We start from the raw sequence: 17,130 nt of genomic DNA on the forward strand, positions 1-17,130 counted from the left end.
AACCGTGGGAGGGGGGAGAGGCTGCTGGGTCTGGAAGCTGCCTGCCTTTCCCTATTATCCACTCCTGGGGTGGGCTGGACTTGTGGAAAGGGGGTCCTCTCTCTTCAGGGTTGGCACTGAGGATGGGGGCATAAAAATGGCCACGGGAACAACAACTTTCTCTGTGCTTCTAGACTGAGTGACCTCCCAACCCAGCCTGACCCTTGGAGGTGTGGGAGAAGGGTCTCAGGTAGGGAGGACAGGGAGGAGCTTTTCCTTTTTTCTGGTAGGATCTCCAGGGCATTCAACATCTCTTGAATTTCTTCTCCAGCATCTGAACGGGGACTCCTTTCAGCAGCCTACCCTGGGTCCTGCCCACTGTGACTGGGTGGACTCTCATTCCGTCCCCAGCCGTAGGGGGACGGTGCATGTGCTTAATGCTTTTCTTTTATTAACATCAGTCCAGCCGCATAGGTTGGGATGTGTTTTGCGGTGTAGGAGCAAAGCTCTACATCCCTGTCCAAACATCTCATTTCACCCGCCAGCTGATACTTGAAACTCTACCATTAATGTTCGCTTCCTTTAAGGCTGTCTCCTTGTGAAATTACAAAACCCCTGGGAAGGAAGCCCCTTCAGTGAGAACAGAAGATATGACAGCTGCTACTGATAAAGGAATAACTGGGGTCGGGGGCCTGGTGGCCAAGATTCCCAGCGTGGGGAGGAGTCGGGGGCAGTGGGTTTATAGTGTATTCACTCTTCACAGCTTTCTCCTGCTGATCGAGTCTTTAGAGCCTGGGAGATTGACATCCAGCCTGGTCTTCTCTGATCTAAAGGAGAGAAGGCCTTCTCATTGTCATGGTTGCGACCATTATCATCAACAGACTCACGAGGATACAGAACACCAGTGATGCCACAAAGACACTCAACGTGTGGCGCTTGCTCTCAAGATGCCCACAGCCCAGGCTGGGCACCAGCTCCCCTGAGTGAACAATGAGGAGCCTATGGAAGTTTTAGAGAAAGGGTTTACTTGTACCAAGTGTTATCTTAGGAAGATTAGCCAGGTGGTGGTGACCAAGGGGGACTGGGATCAGAGGAAAAAAGAAGGTGAAACTCTTTGGGAGCCCTTTGCCATCAGGCAGGTGACAGCTGAAGTGGCCTCAGTGAGGCTGATAGCAGTGGGAACACAGAGGCTAGAATTCATGGAGAGAGATTTTGGAAAATCAATCTCCAGGACTCTCTGACTATGGGGAGGAACTGAGTATCAGCCCAAGGTTCAGAACTTAAGTGCCTGAGAGATGGTGGCAGCAGAAGAGAATGTCTGTTGGAGCTGTGTTTGAATGAAAGGTGAGTCTGTTTCAACATGTTGCATTTGAAGGGAAGTCATTCTGCACTCCTCCACCCCGGAAGGAAGGCAAGCTGTGCATATACTGAATACAATTTCTCTTTCTGTCTTTTTTTTTTTTTTTTTTTTTTTGAGACAAGGTCTTGCTCTGTCTCCCAGGCTAGAGTGCAGTGGTGTCATCATAGCTCACAGCAACCTCGAACTCCGGAATTCAAGTGATCTTCCTGCTTCAGCCTCCGGAGTAGCTGGGACTACGGGTGTGCGCCACCACACCTGGCTAGTTTTTCAATTTTTTGTAGAGACAAGGGTCTCTTGCTCAGGCTGGTCTCAAGCACCTGGCCTCAAACAGTCCTCCCACCACGATCTCCCAAAGGGTTAGGATTATAGGTATGAGCCACCGCGCCTGGCCAGAATACAATTTATACAGATACGAGCAATCTTTCAAAACAGTCTGTACAAGAGGCTACAGAATTTTTCTCAATAGTTTGCTTTTGATCAAAACTTTTCACCCATTTATGGGATATTTCCTGGGTGTCCACCAGGTGCCTGGTGTGGTCTAGTGTAGGAGACATGTAGACTGTTTATGCCTTCAGGGAGCTTACCATCTAATTCGGGTGACATTAAAGTAAAACTCATTAAAAAAAGGTTCTATGTATCTATGGCTTCCCATAATACTGAGTATATTAGTTTTTTGTGTGTAACAAATGACCACAAAATTAACACATCCAAATATTAATAATACCTATTGATTAGTCCACTATTCTGTAGGTCAGAGATCTGGCATGGTGTGACTGGGTTTTCTGCTTGGGGCATCACAAGGCTGAAATCAAGGTGTCAGTTGAACTGAATTCTCGTCTGGAGGCTCTGGGGAAAAAAATCTACTTCCAAGCTCGTTCTTACTTACTGTTTGCAGAATTCAGTGCTTTGTGACCTTAGGGCTGAAGTCCTGTTTCCTTGCTGGCTGTCAGCTAAGGCTGCTCGCAGCTCCTAAAGGTTGCCTGTCCCCTTTGCTACATGGCCCCGTCTGTACTGAAGCCAGCAAGGGTATTTCACATCCTCCTCATGCTTCAAATATTTTCCTCTTCTTTGACCAACCAAAGAAAAGTCTACTTTTAAAGGGCTCATGTGATTAGGCCAGGCCCATTGGGGTAATCTCTCATTTTAGAGTCAACTGTGCCATCTAACATAACCTAATCACAAGAGTGAAACCTATCATATTCATGGCCCCGGGATTATACATGAGGGTACACTCAGGGGTGGGACATTTTGGGGGGCCATCTTAGAATTCTCTCTATCACATTTTGAATTACATATGAAATTTTTACAGTGGCCTATATGACTTTACATGTTCTGGTCCCTAGCTACCTCTCTCCCTAGTCATTTTGGCATTCTTACTTTTCCTCAAAAAGACAAGCATGTTCTGGCTTCAGGGAATTTGCCCCTGCTGCCGTCCCAGCCTGGAATGCTGATATTTTCATGATGTTTTCCCTCATTTCCTTCAGGTTTCTCTTCAGAGAGAGCCCTTTGTTGGCCTCATCTGAAATAGAAACAGAACCTCCCCGGCCACCTGGCAACCTGCTTAGTCTCTCCTCTCACCTTGCTTTATTTTTCTGCAAGGCATTTATCAGCACCGTAGTACATATCTGTCTGTCTATTTCTTTACTGCCTGTGTCCTCCATTTAGAACATAAGCTCTGTGAGGGCATGAACTTTTGTTTTATTCACTATTCTACCTCTGGTGTCTAGAAGCACATAGTAGGTACTCAATAAATATTTAATGAATGAATGATTGGACGTGTTTTCAGACTTTCAGAAATTTTGAAATGGAAAGTTTATTTTAGAGCATAAACTAGATGAAAAAATTATTTCTGTATTGTTTTTGTTTTATAGTTTAAAATTCTTAATGAGTTTAAAAACCTTTGACTAGAGCAAATTAAATACAAAGCAGAAGAAATGAAATAATAAAGAGCAGAGAAAAACAGAAGTCAAAAAAAAAAAAAATGAAGTCGAAAACAGAACATTAGAGAAAATCAATGAAACCAAAAGCTGTTTTTCAAGAAAATCAACAAAATTGATAAATCTTTAGCCAGATTGATCAGGAAAAAAAGAGAGAAGACACAAATTGTCAATATCAAGAATGAAAGTGGTGACTTGACTATAGATTGTACAGACATTAAGAAGATGATAAGGGGCTGGATGAGTGGCTCACACCTGTAATCCCAGCACTGGGGTAGGCCGAGGCAGGAGGATCGCTCAAGGCCCGGAGTTTGACACCAGCCTGAGCAACATAGTGAGACCCCGTCTCTACAAAAAATATAAAAATTAGCCGTGCATGGTAGCATGTGTCTGTGGCTGAGGCAGGAGGATTGACTGAGCCCAGGAGTTGGAGGTTGCGGTGAGCTTTGATGACACCACTGCACTGTAGCCCGGGGAACAGAGTGAGACCCTGTCTCAAAAAAAAAAAAAAAATAACGAAATATTATGTACAATTTACTTCAATAAATTCTATAACTTAGATGAAGTAAACTAATTCCTTGAAAGACACAAACTGTGCAAGTTTACTCAAGAAGAAATAGACAACCTAAATGGACCTATATCTATTTTTTAAAAATTGAGTTTGGAACTTCCACAATCTGATAATGAGCCTCTCCCAAAAAACTACAATGGTGAAAGATTGAATATTTTCACTCTAATATCAGAAATAAGACAAGGATGTCCACTCTGACTGTTTTTATTCAACATTGGACCAGAGGTTCTAACTAGTGTGATAAGACAAGAAAAATACAAGGCATTTAGATAGGACAGGAAGAAGTAAAATAAAATTGTCATTATTTGCAGATGATATGATCAACTATGTAGAAAGTCTGATGGAATCTACAAAGAACCTACCAGAACTAGTAAATGAATTTAGTAAGGTTGCAAGACACAATCTTACACAAAAATCAATTGTATTCCTATATATGAGCAATGAACAATTGGAAATTAAAAATTTAAAAATAATACTTTAAAAATATTATCCATTGCACTAGGCTCTCAGGGATTCCTCAGTTCTGGGAAATTTTCTTAGATTATATCATTGATGGTGTCATTCCCTTAGTTTCTCTGTTTCTGTTATTATTTGAATGTTCTATTGCCTGGACTGGTCCTCTAATTTTATTATATGGTCATTCATAATTTTCCATCTTTTTGTTATTTTCCATGTATTTTGTGGACATTTCCTCAGCTTTATCTTCCAAACTTCTACTGAATTTTTAATTTTTGGTATCACATTTGATTTTTCAAGACCTCTTTCTTGTTCTCTGTTTTTTTAAAAACACTATTCTGTTTTTGTTTCATCTTTGCAATATTTTTTCTTATTCTCAGGATATGATGATAACATTGTTATTCTTAAGCTTTCTTATTGCTATGTAGACTCAGCTTCCTCCAAGTCAGTTTTTTGTGTTTGTTTTGGCCTCTGTCTTTTGTGTTAGAAGCTTTCCTCAGATGCCTCATAATCCTCAGTTGTTTGCTTATTTTTAGGTGTGGAGATATGAAAAGCTGGTTGGAAGCTGTCTGTGTGTGTATGTATGTATGTGTGTGTATATGTATGTGTGTGTGTGTTTGTGTGTGTGTGGCTTGTAATCTGTGAGCCTCACACTAGGGTGACCTGTCCAGGACATTTAATTGTGAAGCCTCTTCCTATGTTAGTGTCTTTGGGTCTTTTTATCATTTCAAGTTGGTGAGATTACAAAGGCCAGTGTTCTGGGATTCCAGGGAGAAAAAGGCTGGGGTCTCAGCATCTACCAGGTGAACATTTTCAGTAATGTCTTCCCCTCACCAGGGAATAAACCTCTAGTCTTTGGCCTGGCTGTGTGGGGTAGGGGAGGGATCTGAAGCTCTGACTGCTTTTTTTTTTTTTTTTTTTTTTTTAAGACAGAGTCTTGCTCTATTGCAGGGCTAGAGTGCCATGGCATGATCACAGTTCACTGCAACTTCAAACTCCTGGGCTCAAGCGATCCTCCTGCCTCAGCCTCCTGAGTAGCTGGGACTACAAGCATGAGCCACCATGCCCCACTAATTTTTCTATTTTTTGTAGAGATGGGGTCTCGCTATGTTATTTAGGCTGGTCTCAAATTCCTAGCCTCAGGTGATTCTCTTGCCTTGGCCTCCCAAAGTGCTAGGATTATAGGTATGAACCACCACAACTGGCCTAAAGGCTTTTTTAAATTTAAATTTTTAATTTTTTAGAGATGGGAGTCTCTCTATGTTGCCCAGGCTGGAGTGCGATAGCTAGCCACAGGTGTGATCATAGCTCACTGCAGCCTCAAACTCCTAGGCCCAAGGGATCCTCCTGCTTCAGTCTCCTGAGTAGCTGGGATGGCAGGTGTGTGTCACCGTGCCTGGCTACCGGAGGCTTTTATTATTACGAATTCCATGTGATCACACTAAAAGAATAGACTAGGTATTCTCTGGTTTACTGTGCTATTTCCATCCCCCAGCACAGGGCGTGGTATGTAAAGAAGTATCAACAAATATTTACTAAATTTATGAATCAACAAATGAACACATGAGCTACCTTCAGAGCCTTTATCACGTCAAATAACATTTCTCAATGGTGTCAAGACTTCATCTTTTGGAACTAAACAGTATGTGGAAAAAACCAAAGTTGTTTAGTGCCCAAATGTGTGACCTAGGAGAGTGAGCAAACTAAGTAGGTAATAATGGAACCTTTTTTTTTTTTTGTCCCAAACAAGGTGTGGCACAAAATTCAGAGATTGATATCCTTCTTTGGTGTATAATGAAGTCTGAGGTCAATTCATAAAAAGAAGTAGGGTCCAAAAATGTTTTGAGCAAATTTGGTTTTGTTGGCCTAGGTGTATAGGGTCTACTTTTCAAATGTATAGGATTTTGCAGGTAATTTGGAAGCAAACGGTGTGTGATTTGGGGAAAGTCATTTACATTACAGATTTTTGCAACTTCCCTCTCAGAAAAAATAAAGTTGAACTGGATGAGCTCTCATTACCATCTTAGCCAGGGGGTTTGATGATTCTAAGTCTCTGGGGGGCCAGGGTGTGACTAAGAGGGACAGGGACAGGCATCCTGGGAGACAGGAGGGAAGAGGCGCTGGGAGAAGCAGCTTTCCTGCAGCCAGAGTGGGGTCAGGCATCAGGGCCTGTCTACCAGGCTTAAAATGACAGCATCCACAGCCCCAAATGTTCCTTATGCTCTCGCCCCTTGTCAGTCACTGTGCTTTACACGTGGCCTAGTTAGGCCCTTACTGCTGAAAACACCTTCTTCACAAATCAATAATGGGGCACAAGGCAAGAACTGTGGTAAGGGCGTAGCTAAAAATGATGGTAATAATTAGTGACTGTCCCCCATTTGCTTCCCTATAATTACCACTCCGAAGCCATGCAGCCGGTGGTCATAAAGATCCTTACCTTCTCCCCATAGCTGGTGTCCATAAAGATTCTTAACTTTCTCCATAGATAACATCACCTTTTGAAACCTAAAGGTAGTTTTTAACATATCTTGCAGGCCCCTCATTCCAGTGCATTGGTTGACCTACCCAATGGGCCATCGGCCCATTCCAAGAAACCTACTCAACTGAAGTTGTGACCCCAGGGACTGGAACAGTGCAAGAAGATGATTTCTACACCCCTATAATTTTGCCCCAAATAACAAACCTAATTGCCTAATCCCTTGCCTGCCAAACTATCCTTAAAGAGCCTGTCCCCCAAAATCTCGGGGAGGGAGATTTGAGAAATTTCTCCCATCTCCCCGCTTAGCGCTATGCAGAATAAAGCTCTTTCTCGGCCTTGTAAACCCTGCTGTCTCAGCGCATTGCCTTCCTCTTGGGCAGTGGGCATATGGACCTGGTTGGGCGGCAATACCATGACCCTATGGGTTTGGTGGTCTTGTTATTCTCATTTTCTAGGTAAAGACATTGCATCACAGAGAGAGGAATGCAATGTGGCTATTCCAAGTCAGCTTAGTCATAGAGTGGAAAAGGATGATGACAAAGGAGAATGGAGGCCCGAAAGGGATGCATTCCCCATGACAAACTTTCATGATAGCAGCTGGGGACTGGCAGGGTTATATGTGAAAATCAGTGAGTGGTTTTCTGGTAGTTACTCCATGTAATATTGCTAACTGACCAACGCTGTCCATTTAGTTATCACAAAGTTGCTAAATTGTTGATCAACAAATGGAGATCCTATAGACAGTTAAAATAGAACTAGGATCAATAGGAACATTCTGGGAATTGAGCAAGTTAAGTGATTTTTCTGACTCACTCTGAGATGAGTACTTTTTTAATCCTGTTTTTTTTTTTTTTCAAACATACGTTATGACCTTCAATCAACTCTGTTTTTTGAAAATGTTTCAAAACTCCAGTGAGTCAGGCAAGGCCATGGGGGTGTCTCTTCCTGCAATGACCAAGGCTCTGGCCTCATTCAGAGCAGTGTGCGATGGGACCTGAACCCCAACAGTGTATGGTGGGACTTGAACCCCTGATTCGAAACCTTGAAAGCATTTTTTTTTTTTTTTTTGAGACAGAGTCTTGCTCTGTTGCCCTGGCTAGAGTGCCGTGGCGTCAAGCTCACAACAACCTCAAACTCCTGGGCTTAAGCAATCCTTCTGCCTCAGCCTCCTGAATAGCTGGGACTACAGGCATGTGCCACCATGCCCAGCTCATTTTTCTATATATATATTTTTAGCTGTCCATATAATTTCTTTCTGTTTTTAGTAGAGACAGCGGTCTCACTCTTGCTCAGGCTGGTCTCGAACTCCTGACCTCGAGCAATCCTCCCACTTTGGCCTCTCAGAGTGCTAGGATTACAGGCATGAGCCACCACGCCTGGCCCCTTGAAAGCATCTGAGTGAAGTTCTGATAGCCGCTTGCTTTATTGTTATTTCCTTCTTTGAGCCCAGAAAGGAAATTCTGGTTTGTCGATGGTTCATTCTTTTATTCAAGCCGTAGTGGGTTAGAGTGTCGATTTTGGAGCCAGATAGACTTGAATTTAAATCCCAGCTCTGTTGCTTACTTGCTGTATGACTTTGGGCAAGTTACCTAACCTCCCCCCCCGACCCTCCACCGCAAGCCTTAGGTTTACACTTATAACCTACTTCACAGGGTTATTTTGGGGATTAATAAGATAATATGAGGCACACAGTGGGGATGTGATCAAAAGCAGTATTTACCATTATCACTGTTATTCATGAAGAGTCCACATGTGGACGTTTATACCTGCAGGCCTGTGTTAGTCCTTAGTGGGGGGCTGGAGATATAGATCATTGAAAAACAGAGTCCCTCCCCTGTGACTGTGCTTGGAGAGATAAAGCCAGCACACACAGTCCTCCACAAGGTTAAGTACATCAGACAACAATTTGAGGCTGGCTTGAGAGGTACAGATAACTCATGGTGTAGGAGTTTTGGGGATACTGCTGAGAAGAGGTCCAAAGGGCTTCATGTTTTGAGAGGTGAATCTTCATGGCTGTCAGTGCATAGACCAGGAGGAAGAAATGAGCAACATGTGTTTGGGGCTGTCAGAAGACCTGTCTGGCTGCAGTGGGATGGATGTGTAGGGAGGCAGGAAAAAATAAGGCTGCAAGGTCAGGTGGGGCCCCACATCATAATATTATTAATAATAATGGGAATAGCAACCCCTATTTATTTGGCTCCTATTGTGTGCAGCCCAGGTGCTTATGCTACACCCTTTCTCTATATTATCTCATTCAATCCTCACAATGACCCTGTGGTATAAGTATTATTACATTTTTTCCAGGTAATTGAGGCTCAGAGAGGTTGGGTATCTTGCCCAAGGACACACAGCTGGAAATGCACAGCTCCACAATTTGAATGCACAAATAGGCTCACACTGACACAGACAGACATGCACACGCAGGGGCCCAGTCTCAGGGGCCCAGTCTCTCTCTCCTCATCATTTCTCCCCTCCTCTCTAGTTGAGTTAGGTGGTAGTTCTTTCCTTCCAGGGACCAAAGTGAAAAAGTGACCCCACTCCTCACACTGACTCTGTGGCTTTAGTCCCTAGGACAGGCTCCCAGAGGGCAGGGCCCTGGTGCAGTGTTTAAGGAGGGCACCCAGAGGCAGCCCTGCACTTGCACGACCCTAGAAGAGTGAGCATTCCTCACTCCTTAAACTTTGTGCTCCCTTAGCTGTCTCACCTGCCTCTCTCTAGTTCTGAGCTGCATTGCGGTGGGGGTGGGGTGCTTTGCACCTTTGCTGTGGGGGCCAAGAAGGCTCTTCCTCTTCAAAGATCAGGCAGACATTCCTGGGGCTCAAGCCACTGCTCTCCTTTCTGTCCCCAAATGAACAGTGAGGCAAGGCCCAGTCTCAGATGATCTTTCTACCTGCTCAAAACCACCCTTCTTCAGGGTCCCCACAGTCCAGCCTCCCTCTCTGTCCCTGCATCCTCCAAGCAGCCCCTGTCCCAGCCCTGGAGCATACCCCAGACTTTCCTGCCCCTAGAGAGCAAGTCTGGCTGGAAAACCTCCAGCATGGTGGCCCCCTCCCAGGGGCCAGGGGCCTGTGCAGAGCCACCTGGGTGTGCCCCAGGGGCCTGGAAGTCCAGCGCTGCTCTCCCACACCCTCTAGAGGCTTGGGGTGGCACTGGGTGAGCGCCTGGGAGGGGTTCTGACTGGGGAGGGGGCTCTGGCTTCCAGAGGATGTCCAGACGATGTCTACGGTTAGGAATCAGCTGCACCTGAAGCCTGCTGCTGGAAGGTGCCCAGCAAGGTTGTTCTGTTTGCTCAGATGAAAGGGGGTTTGAGGCCCCCACCCCTGTCTGGGTGTGGAGAGTCTTACCTCCTGTGGGCCAGAGAAGGAGCTCCCCAGCCTGCACCCCGCCAGGCTAGCAGGACAGCCCCTCTCCACTTCTTACCTTCCTCTTGGGCAGCTTCGAGGAGGCTGGAGGCTGCCCCTGCCAGCCCTGGGGGAGTGAGTACAACTGTGGCCCTGTCCTCAGAAAGCCAGAATCCCAGAGGAGCTATAGGGCAGCAGGGGAGGAGGTGTGAGGAGTGTGCCCCAGGGTGGCTTGGGGTTGGTGTGGCAGAACCTAGGAGACGGTGAGAGAAATCATCGGATTCTGGTTGGGGAGGACAGATGGGAAAAGGGGAGTTGGCAGTGTGAAGAAAGCCTGGGCAATGGGGGACAGTGGACAGAGGCTGTGGAATTGCTTAATAAAGCTTTCCCGGCTGGAAGGTGGGGTGCGGAGACCCGGGCCTCAGAGGGAAGTGGGAAGGGCAGACCCAGCTTCTTCATAATTTATACGCATAAGCTCATTTGCACAACGCCACACATCTGCTCACCTGGCCCCCACCAAGGCTATGGGCCTCACCTCAACTTGTCCCATTATTCCACTGAACTGTGGGGGAGGGGGCCTGGCCTCATTGTCTTGCTCATCTTTTTTTTTTTTTGAGACAGAGTCTCACTCTGTTGCCCAGGCTAGAGTGCCGTGGCGTCAGCCTAGCTCACAGCAACCTCAAACTCCTGGGCTTAAGCAATCCTCCTTCCTCAGCCTCCCGAGTAGCTGGGACTACAAGCATGCGCCACCATGCCCGGCTAATTTTTTCTATATATTTTTAGTTGTCCAGCTAATTTCTTTCCATTTTTTTAGTAGAGACGGGGTCTCACTCTTGCTCAGGCTGGTCTCAAACTTCTGAGCTCAAACGATCTGCCCGCTTCAGCCTCCCAGAGTGCTAGGATTACAGGCATGAGCCATTGCACCTGGCCTCTTGCTCATCTTTCTCCTTACCCGGTCCTCATGGCAGCAAAAAGGAAGATGGATAGAGAAGACGGACTTCCTTCCTGAGTGGATTTGCAGCCTCAGTTACCTTAGGACAGCAGTCCCCAACCGTTCTGGCACCAGGGACCGTTTTCATGGGAGACAGTTCTTCCACGGACTGGGGAGGTGGGGATGGTTTCAGGATGATTCAAACGCATTACATTTATTGTGCACTTTATTTCTATTATTATTACATTGTAATATACAATGAAATAATTATCTACTCATCAGAGGTTGGGGACACCTGCGGAAACCCAAAGATTCCTGAGTTTGAGGCAGAGAAGGAGCAACTATGGAATGAATCACAGAATTATTTCACCTGCCCAGGGGCCAGGCCAGGAGTGGTGCATGGGCCCCTGGAGCCTTACCAGCTGCCCCAGCACAGGGCTGGGGGGTCCACCCAGGGGAGAAGCAGCAGTGGCCTGGGCGGCCCAGCAGCCTGGGGGAAGGAAGCTCCCTGCTCCCCAGTATCTCTGCCCTGCAGACACCTCCACCTTATCCTCCCCAGTGCCTGGAGCCCAGGCTAGGTACATGTCTTTCTTTCTTTCTCAAACAGTGGCTTTGGGCTCCCCTGCCCAAGCTGATGTCACAGAGGCCCTAGGCCCTGTCCAAAGGAGGTTCTATAGTCCTCGGGGCTGGGGGTACCCAGAGCAGAGAGCTCTGGGCTGAGGTTCCCTCTCACCCCCTCCTACCAGGAAAGGGTCTTTCTTGGCGTTTCCCACAAACACTTGCTGTGCCACTTGACAGCCTTCTCATTCCATTCTCTGTGCCCCGCTCTCTGCCCCACCACACCCCTGCTGCATTCTTTCCCCCACTTCAGCTCCCAGCTCAGAGGCAGGGCACCTGCCTGCAACCTCTCCCAAAGGGAGGGCCAGGAGCTGCCATGCTGTCTCGCCTTCTCCTTTTTCTCTTTTTCCTTTCTCCTACTCCCTGGCATTTCATTCAGGCCAGGAATGGGCCTGAAAGCCTCTAGATAAGCATCCTGCTGCTATCATCTCTCAAATCTTCTAGAAAAGATGAGTTTGCTGGGCCTCTGCTTATCTGACTTAAATTCTTCTTGCTGCAATCCCAGCTGTTGCGGTTGGTGTCAACAGGCAAACTCAGACTCGGTCAGACAATGGTCTGTAGAGCTTGCTTTTCTGTGCTTTCCCCGACCCGTACCCAAGTAATCTTTATGACATCTCTTTATGACATCTCTGGAAGATGGTGCTGAGACTGTGCTCCCTTGCCTTCTCTCCGTCTCTTGCTGTCAGCCAGGCCACGGGCTGGAGCGCCCACAGCTCTCGCCTTACGGCTTCTTCCCCATCCCCTACAGCCATGCACTGGGGGCTCTAACGGGGCTTTTGCAATCAGCGCAGCCCTTTACTCCATAGGGGTGGACGTAGAGGCAGGGATGGGCAGTACCTCGCTCCCTCCAGGTCACACAGCAAGGCAGTGACAGTGCCCACTTTTGAACCCGAGTGTCCTGACCCCTAGCCACAGCCCTGCACATGGCTGTATGAGGAACTGCTCAGGAAGTAGCAGTGCTTAATGGCAGGACTTTAGAAACACTGTTTGTCTGAGGGGCTCTCAAGGTAACTCCAGTGGTGGTATCAGGAGAGGATGCTCAGGGGACACCTAGCCTCTCTGCAACCTTGGTGGAGAGGCCACTGTGACCCAGGTCAGCTTGCCTGGGACAGCTGGATTTCTGGGAACACTCTTCTTTTCTGTGGGGCCCTGTCGTGGGTGGCGGTGGTAGAGATGGGGCTAATTTGTTTGTACATGTGTGTATACATGTGGTTTATTAGTCCCTGAGCCTTCAGCCTAGAGAGCTGAAGAGACGCGGAGAGGCAGGAGATCAGAGGCTGAGTGCTGGGGAGGGCTAGGCAGAGGGGAGGGGCAGCACCCCCTCCCCGCCCCCGGCTATGGTCAGAGGTGGTGAAGGGCAGGCTCACTGTGCCCACCTCTGTCCTCTTGAAAGCGTCAAGTCACATCAGGGGCCTGGGGAGGGGCCTTGGTGCCCTCATTGTACTTGCTGCTCTCTCTAGAGTCGCCCTGTGACTCCCCTGGCACCCAGAGGGCAGGAGTGTGTCCCATGTCTTCAGAAAGTTCCCTTCTGAAAGTTTTCCTTTAGTTCCTGGAGGGCTAGTGGGAAATGGAGAGGTGTGAAGAATATCTCTTCTCCTAGCTTGCTGCCCCTCCCCAGGCTTGCTCCCCAACAGCGAATGGGAAGTGGGGAGCAGTCACCTTCCCAGGGGCTTTGGGAAGCTGAGGCTTCTGCCAGGCACAGAGGAACACTTAGTCGATAGGACTGGCCCAGGAGGCCCCCTGGGACAATGGGGCCCAGCAGAAAGGAGGGAGAGAGCAGGAAGCGAGGAGGGATGAAGGATTCCAAGGAAAGAGAGAGAACGAAGGGAAAGGAGAGTGTTCTGATTACTCATAACTGTCCATGATCTGGGAACTTGGGGCTGGGATTTCAGCCCAGGGCTGGGGCTGGCCTGTTCTGCCACATTTTCAACAGTGGCTGGAGCCCCTGAGTTCACCACCCCAGGCCTTGCCCACAGGATTGAGGGCCTGCTGAGGTACCTGCTATGTTGGGTAAGCTACACTTTTGTATGGAGAGTAGAGGGGAGTCCTGGCCTCATCTTTGCAAGAGCGGAGGAGATACGGAGGCTTGCAGACCGGGGCCCCAGACAGGCCTCACTCTGGGCTGGGAGCTGCACATTCCAGCCTAGAGTTGAGAGTGGACCGGGGCAGGGCGGACATTCAGCCGGTATGCCCTGGAATGGCCACCTGATTGGTAAATAGCGCTGGTCCAGCCCCTGAGTATCCCCTCAGTAGACTGGGCAGGCCTCTCTGGCCATCCCAGTCCCTTCCTTGGTCCCCTGGACCTTCCCGCAATCCAGAAATGAAGAGGTTTATGCCACCAGCTCTATGTGAACTGTGCCCGAGCCATAACAGGTGTTAAAGGTTTTGGCCATCAGCCTTGGCCCAGTGGGGGGCTGGTACCCCACAGTTGGAGCTGCCCAGCACCAGGTCCTGGGACTTAGGGGAGCTGGCAGCAGGCACAGCAGCTTTGAGTGTGCCCTGCCTCTCTTCTCCTGATGCTTCCAGCTGTGTTTTAGAAGGAGCTGGGTCTGTGTGAGTGGGCTAGCATGCAGAGAGATGTAGGCAGGGCCGTCTCTCCAGGGGACCCCAGTAGGGCATGGTTCACACCAGCTGTCCCCTCTGCAGGGCAATGCCTGGAGTGAGGGGTTGCTGAGTCCTTGTAGGTGGGAAGGAGGGGCAACAACAGATCCCTGAGCCCAGCTGCTGACATGCTCCAATGCACAGGGCACCTAGTTCCAGCAGCCCCTCCCTGGCACTGCCTAGCTCCCCAGACAGCCAGTCAGCTCTTGGGGGCAGAAGCCCTATATATCCCAAAGGTGCCTGGTTCAGTGCTGGGCCCCAATTAAGGGACTGAGTGGCCCTTGGAGAGGTAGAAATAGCACCAGGCTGTGAGTTGAGAGATTTGAGTTTGGGTCTGGCCTCCATGCATGGCTTTAGACAACTCTGGGCCTGGTCCTTCTCCTCTGGCCAGGGAAGGGGTTTTCAAACTTCTTCTTTAACAGTGGAACCTTTTCATTGAATGACATTCCAAGTGAAACACTAATAAACGAAGCAGATAAAACCGGGTATGCTGTTTGCTCACTCCCACACCCTCCTTCCACCTACCCTATCTCCGAGGACCCTCAATCCTCCCAGGAACACAGTCTAATGTCCTCCTGACACAGACATCCTTTGACTAATTGTCTGCTTCACCAATTATCCAAAGGGTATTAGGCCAGGATGATCCTGGAAGCTGAGAAGCAGTGTCCCCACTCCCCATGCCCTGCCATGCACGTCTGGGTCTGGGAAGGCAAGCAGCATGGTGGTGTGGGTGACCCCTCTCAGGGGGCCAATCATTAACTGGCTTTATCTTTGTGAACCATCCTGGGGGACCCAGGTCATGGCCCAGGCTTCCGGCCCAGTCCCAGGGGGCCACTGGGGGAAGGGGCCCTTCTTGCTGGGAGGTGGGGGCACCTTGGGTCCCTGCCTCTTTTTTTTCTGGGACTTCCCCGAAGGAACCCACATTGCAGCCAACTCAGTGACAGCCTGGTGACATAGTTGCTCCAAAGAAAAGCTAAAGCAGGAACAAAGCCAACATATCCCCCCACCCCTAGTCATCTTTGGCATGTGTTGTGTGATTTCTTTCTCTCTTTTTCTTTTTTTCTTTTTTACTGGGTGGGTGGGGTAAACCCATTTCCCTATTCCTTTCTGTTTGACTTTAGCGAGATGACAGTGGGTTTGCATTCTCTAAGAGTTGGCTCACTAGGGGGGTAGGAACAAGGGAAAGGGAAGGGAAGTAATATTTATGTGGTAGCTACTCTAGGCCAGAAGCTTAACTTATATTTGCTGTCTCCACATAGTTCCCTGCAACCCTGAGAGGTAAGAACCACAGGACACATTTTACAGATGAGGAAACTGAGGCTCAGGTAGATGAAGTGACTTGTCCACAGTCTCACAGTGTGGAATTGGAGAACCCAGCCCATCTGGCTTTTTCCACTATGCCTGTGCTGGTGGAGGGAAGGGTGGAAGGAGTAGGTGGAGGCTGAGGCTTTCCGTCATGAGGGCTCCCTAAGCCAGTGTCTTTCCAAAAAGGACGGAGATTCTGGCCTCCCAGGTAACAAAGGAAGCAGTTCCGTACCTGACGGGATTGAGGGGTTCCCGGGAACTGCGTGTCCGCTCCATCCACATGGTTATGGGCCCTGGATTTCACCACTAATGTTGGATTTCTTTGAGTTAAGCCTTGCCCCCTCCAGGAGCCCTTGCAAATACACAGCCCCCTGGAAGATGTGACATTTGGTACCAGTGATCTCATTTGGAGTGTTTGATGGAGCTGTTACAGCCTCATAGAGCCTCAGAGCTTAGGGAGTGTAACCTCATGCCTTACCTAGAGGCCTGAGGTCCAGAGAAAGGGACAGCCTTGGCCAAAGTCACACAGCATGCAGCAGACTCCGGACTGTTTTGCCCAGTGCTGTTTCCAGGTCTCTGCAAGTCTGTGACAGGCAGACAGGAGGGCTCTGGGTACCTGGTGGGAACAGGAGGGAGTAAAGCTGGAGAAAATATCTTTCTGCTTTCTGCCCTGTCCCAGCTGAGTGGCCCTGTGCTTGTCATGGGCTGGTGTCCTCTGTCCTCTTCCCCTTTCCCCTGGGACAAACAACAGTGGTGCTCAATGTATGAGCTGGACCTACCTCTAGTGTCTGCTTGTTTGTTTAAATTCTCTGGCAGACATACTGTCCCAGAGGGCGGGGGAAAGCAGTGTGGAGCGCCCCCCCCCAAGGGATCAGCATTGTCCCTATGGGCTTTGGCAGGGAATGTTTCCAAAGAAGCTCTAATCCCTGCCCTGCCTAGTCTCAAAGTCTCTATCACTCTGAGGAGCACTGAGAAGGCTCAGTGTGATCCATCAGAGCCCTCCAGGCCACCTTCCCCTGCCTGTCTATCCCCACTCTACTTAGTTGGCTAAACTCATGCTCTTCCATCAAGACCCAACTCAAGTGTCACCTCCTCCAGGAAGCCTTCCCTACTCCAGCAACTATGTGCGCCTCTCGAGAATTCCTATTTTCGGTTTGCTCTTCTGGTTCCTCTCCAGATAGGAAGTCCCTTCCATATTGTCGTAACCACAGGGCCACCCCAAAGCAGGGCTCATGCTGGGTTTAATAATTGCTTACAGAATAAATATCCCATGCCACCTCCTGCAGGGAGCCCTTCCTGATGCCCATTCCAGCTAGTTTGGCTGCTTTGCTTCTGTACCTTTGTTACACTTTGTGCCAATCCCAGGGCCTCTTTCTCATCTTGCCTTCTAGGGCAAAAGCTGTATGCACATTTTTTCTGCGTTAAGCAACTCTCCAAGGCAGGTATTTTCACTCCTATTTTGTGGAAGAGGGGAGCTGAGGCTCGGGGGGCCGAGTAACCTGCCTAAGGTTACATAGTTAAAGAGTGGCAGAGCCAGGAGTGCAATTTGGGT

General features: G+C 48.6%; 1 protein-coding gene across 1 annotated transcript in view; it reads left to right on the forward strand.

Moving 5' to 3' along the window:
• RSPH9 (radial spoke head component 9) overlaps positions 1-6,960 on the forward strand; it is a 91,656-nt gene extending 84,696 nt beyond the window's left edge. The window contains exon 5 of the mRNA XM_045542044.1: positions 6,838-6,960. Coding sequence (XP_045398000.1) covers positions 6,838-6,863 — 26 coding nt within the window. The 3' untranslated portion in view covers positions 6,864-6,960. The remainder of the gene's footprint in view (positions 1-6,837) is intronic.
• Positions 6,961-17,130: the final 10,170 nt, after the last annotated feature.

The sequence above is a fragment of the Lemur catta genome, chromosome 2, assembly GCF_020740605.2.
Source record: "Lemur catta isolate mLemCat1 chromosome 2, mLemCat1.pri, whole genome shotgun sequence".
NCBI lineage: Eukaryota > Metazoa > Chordata > Mammalia > Primates > Lemuridae > Lemur > Lemur catta.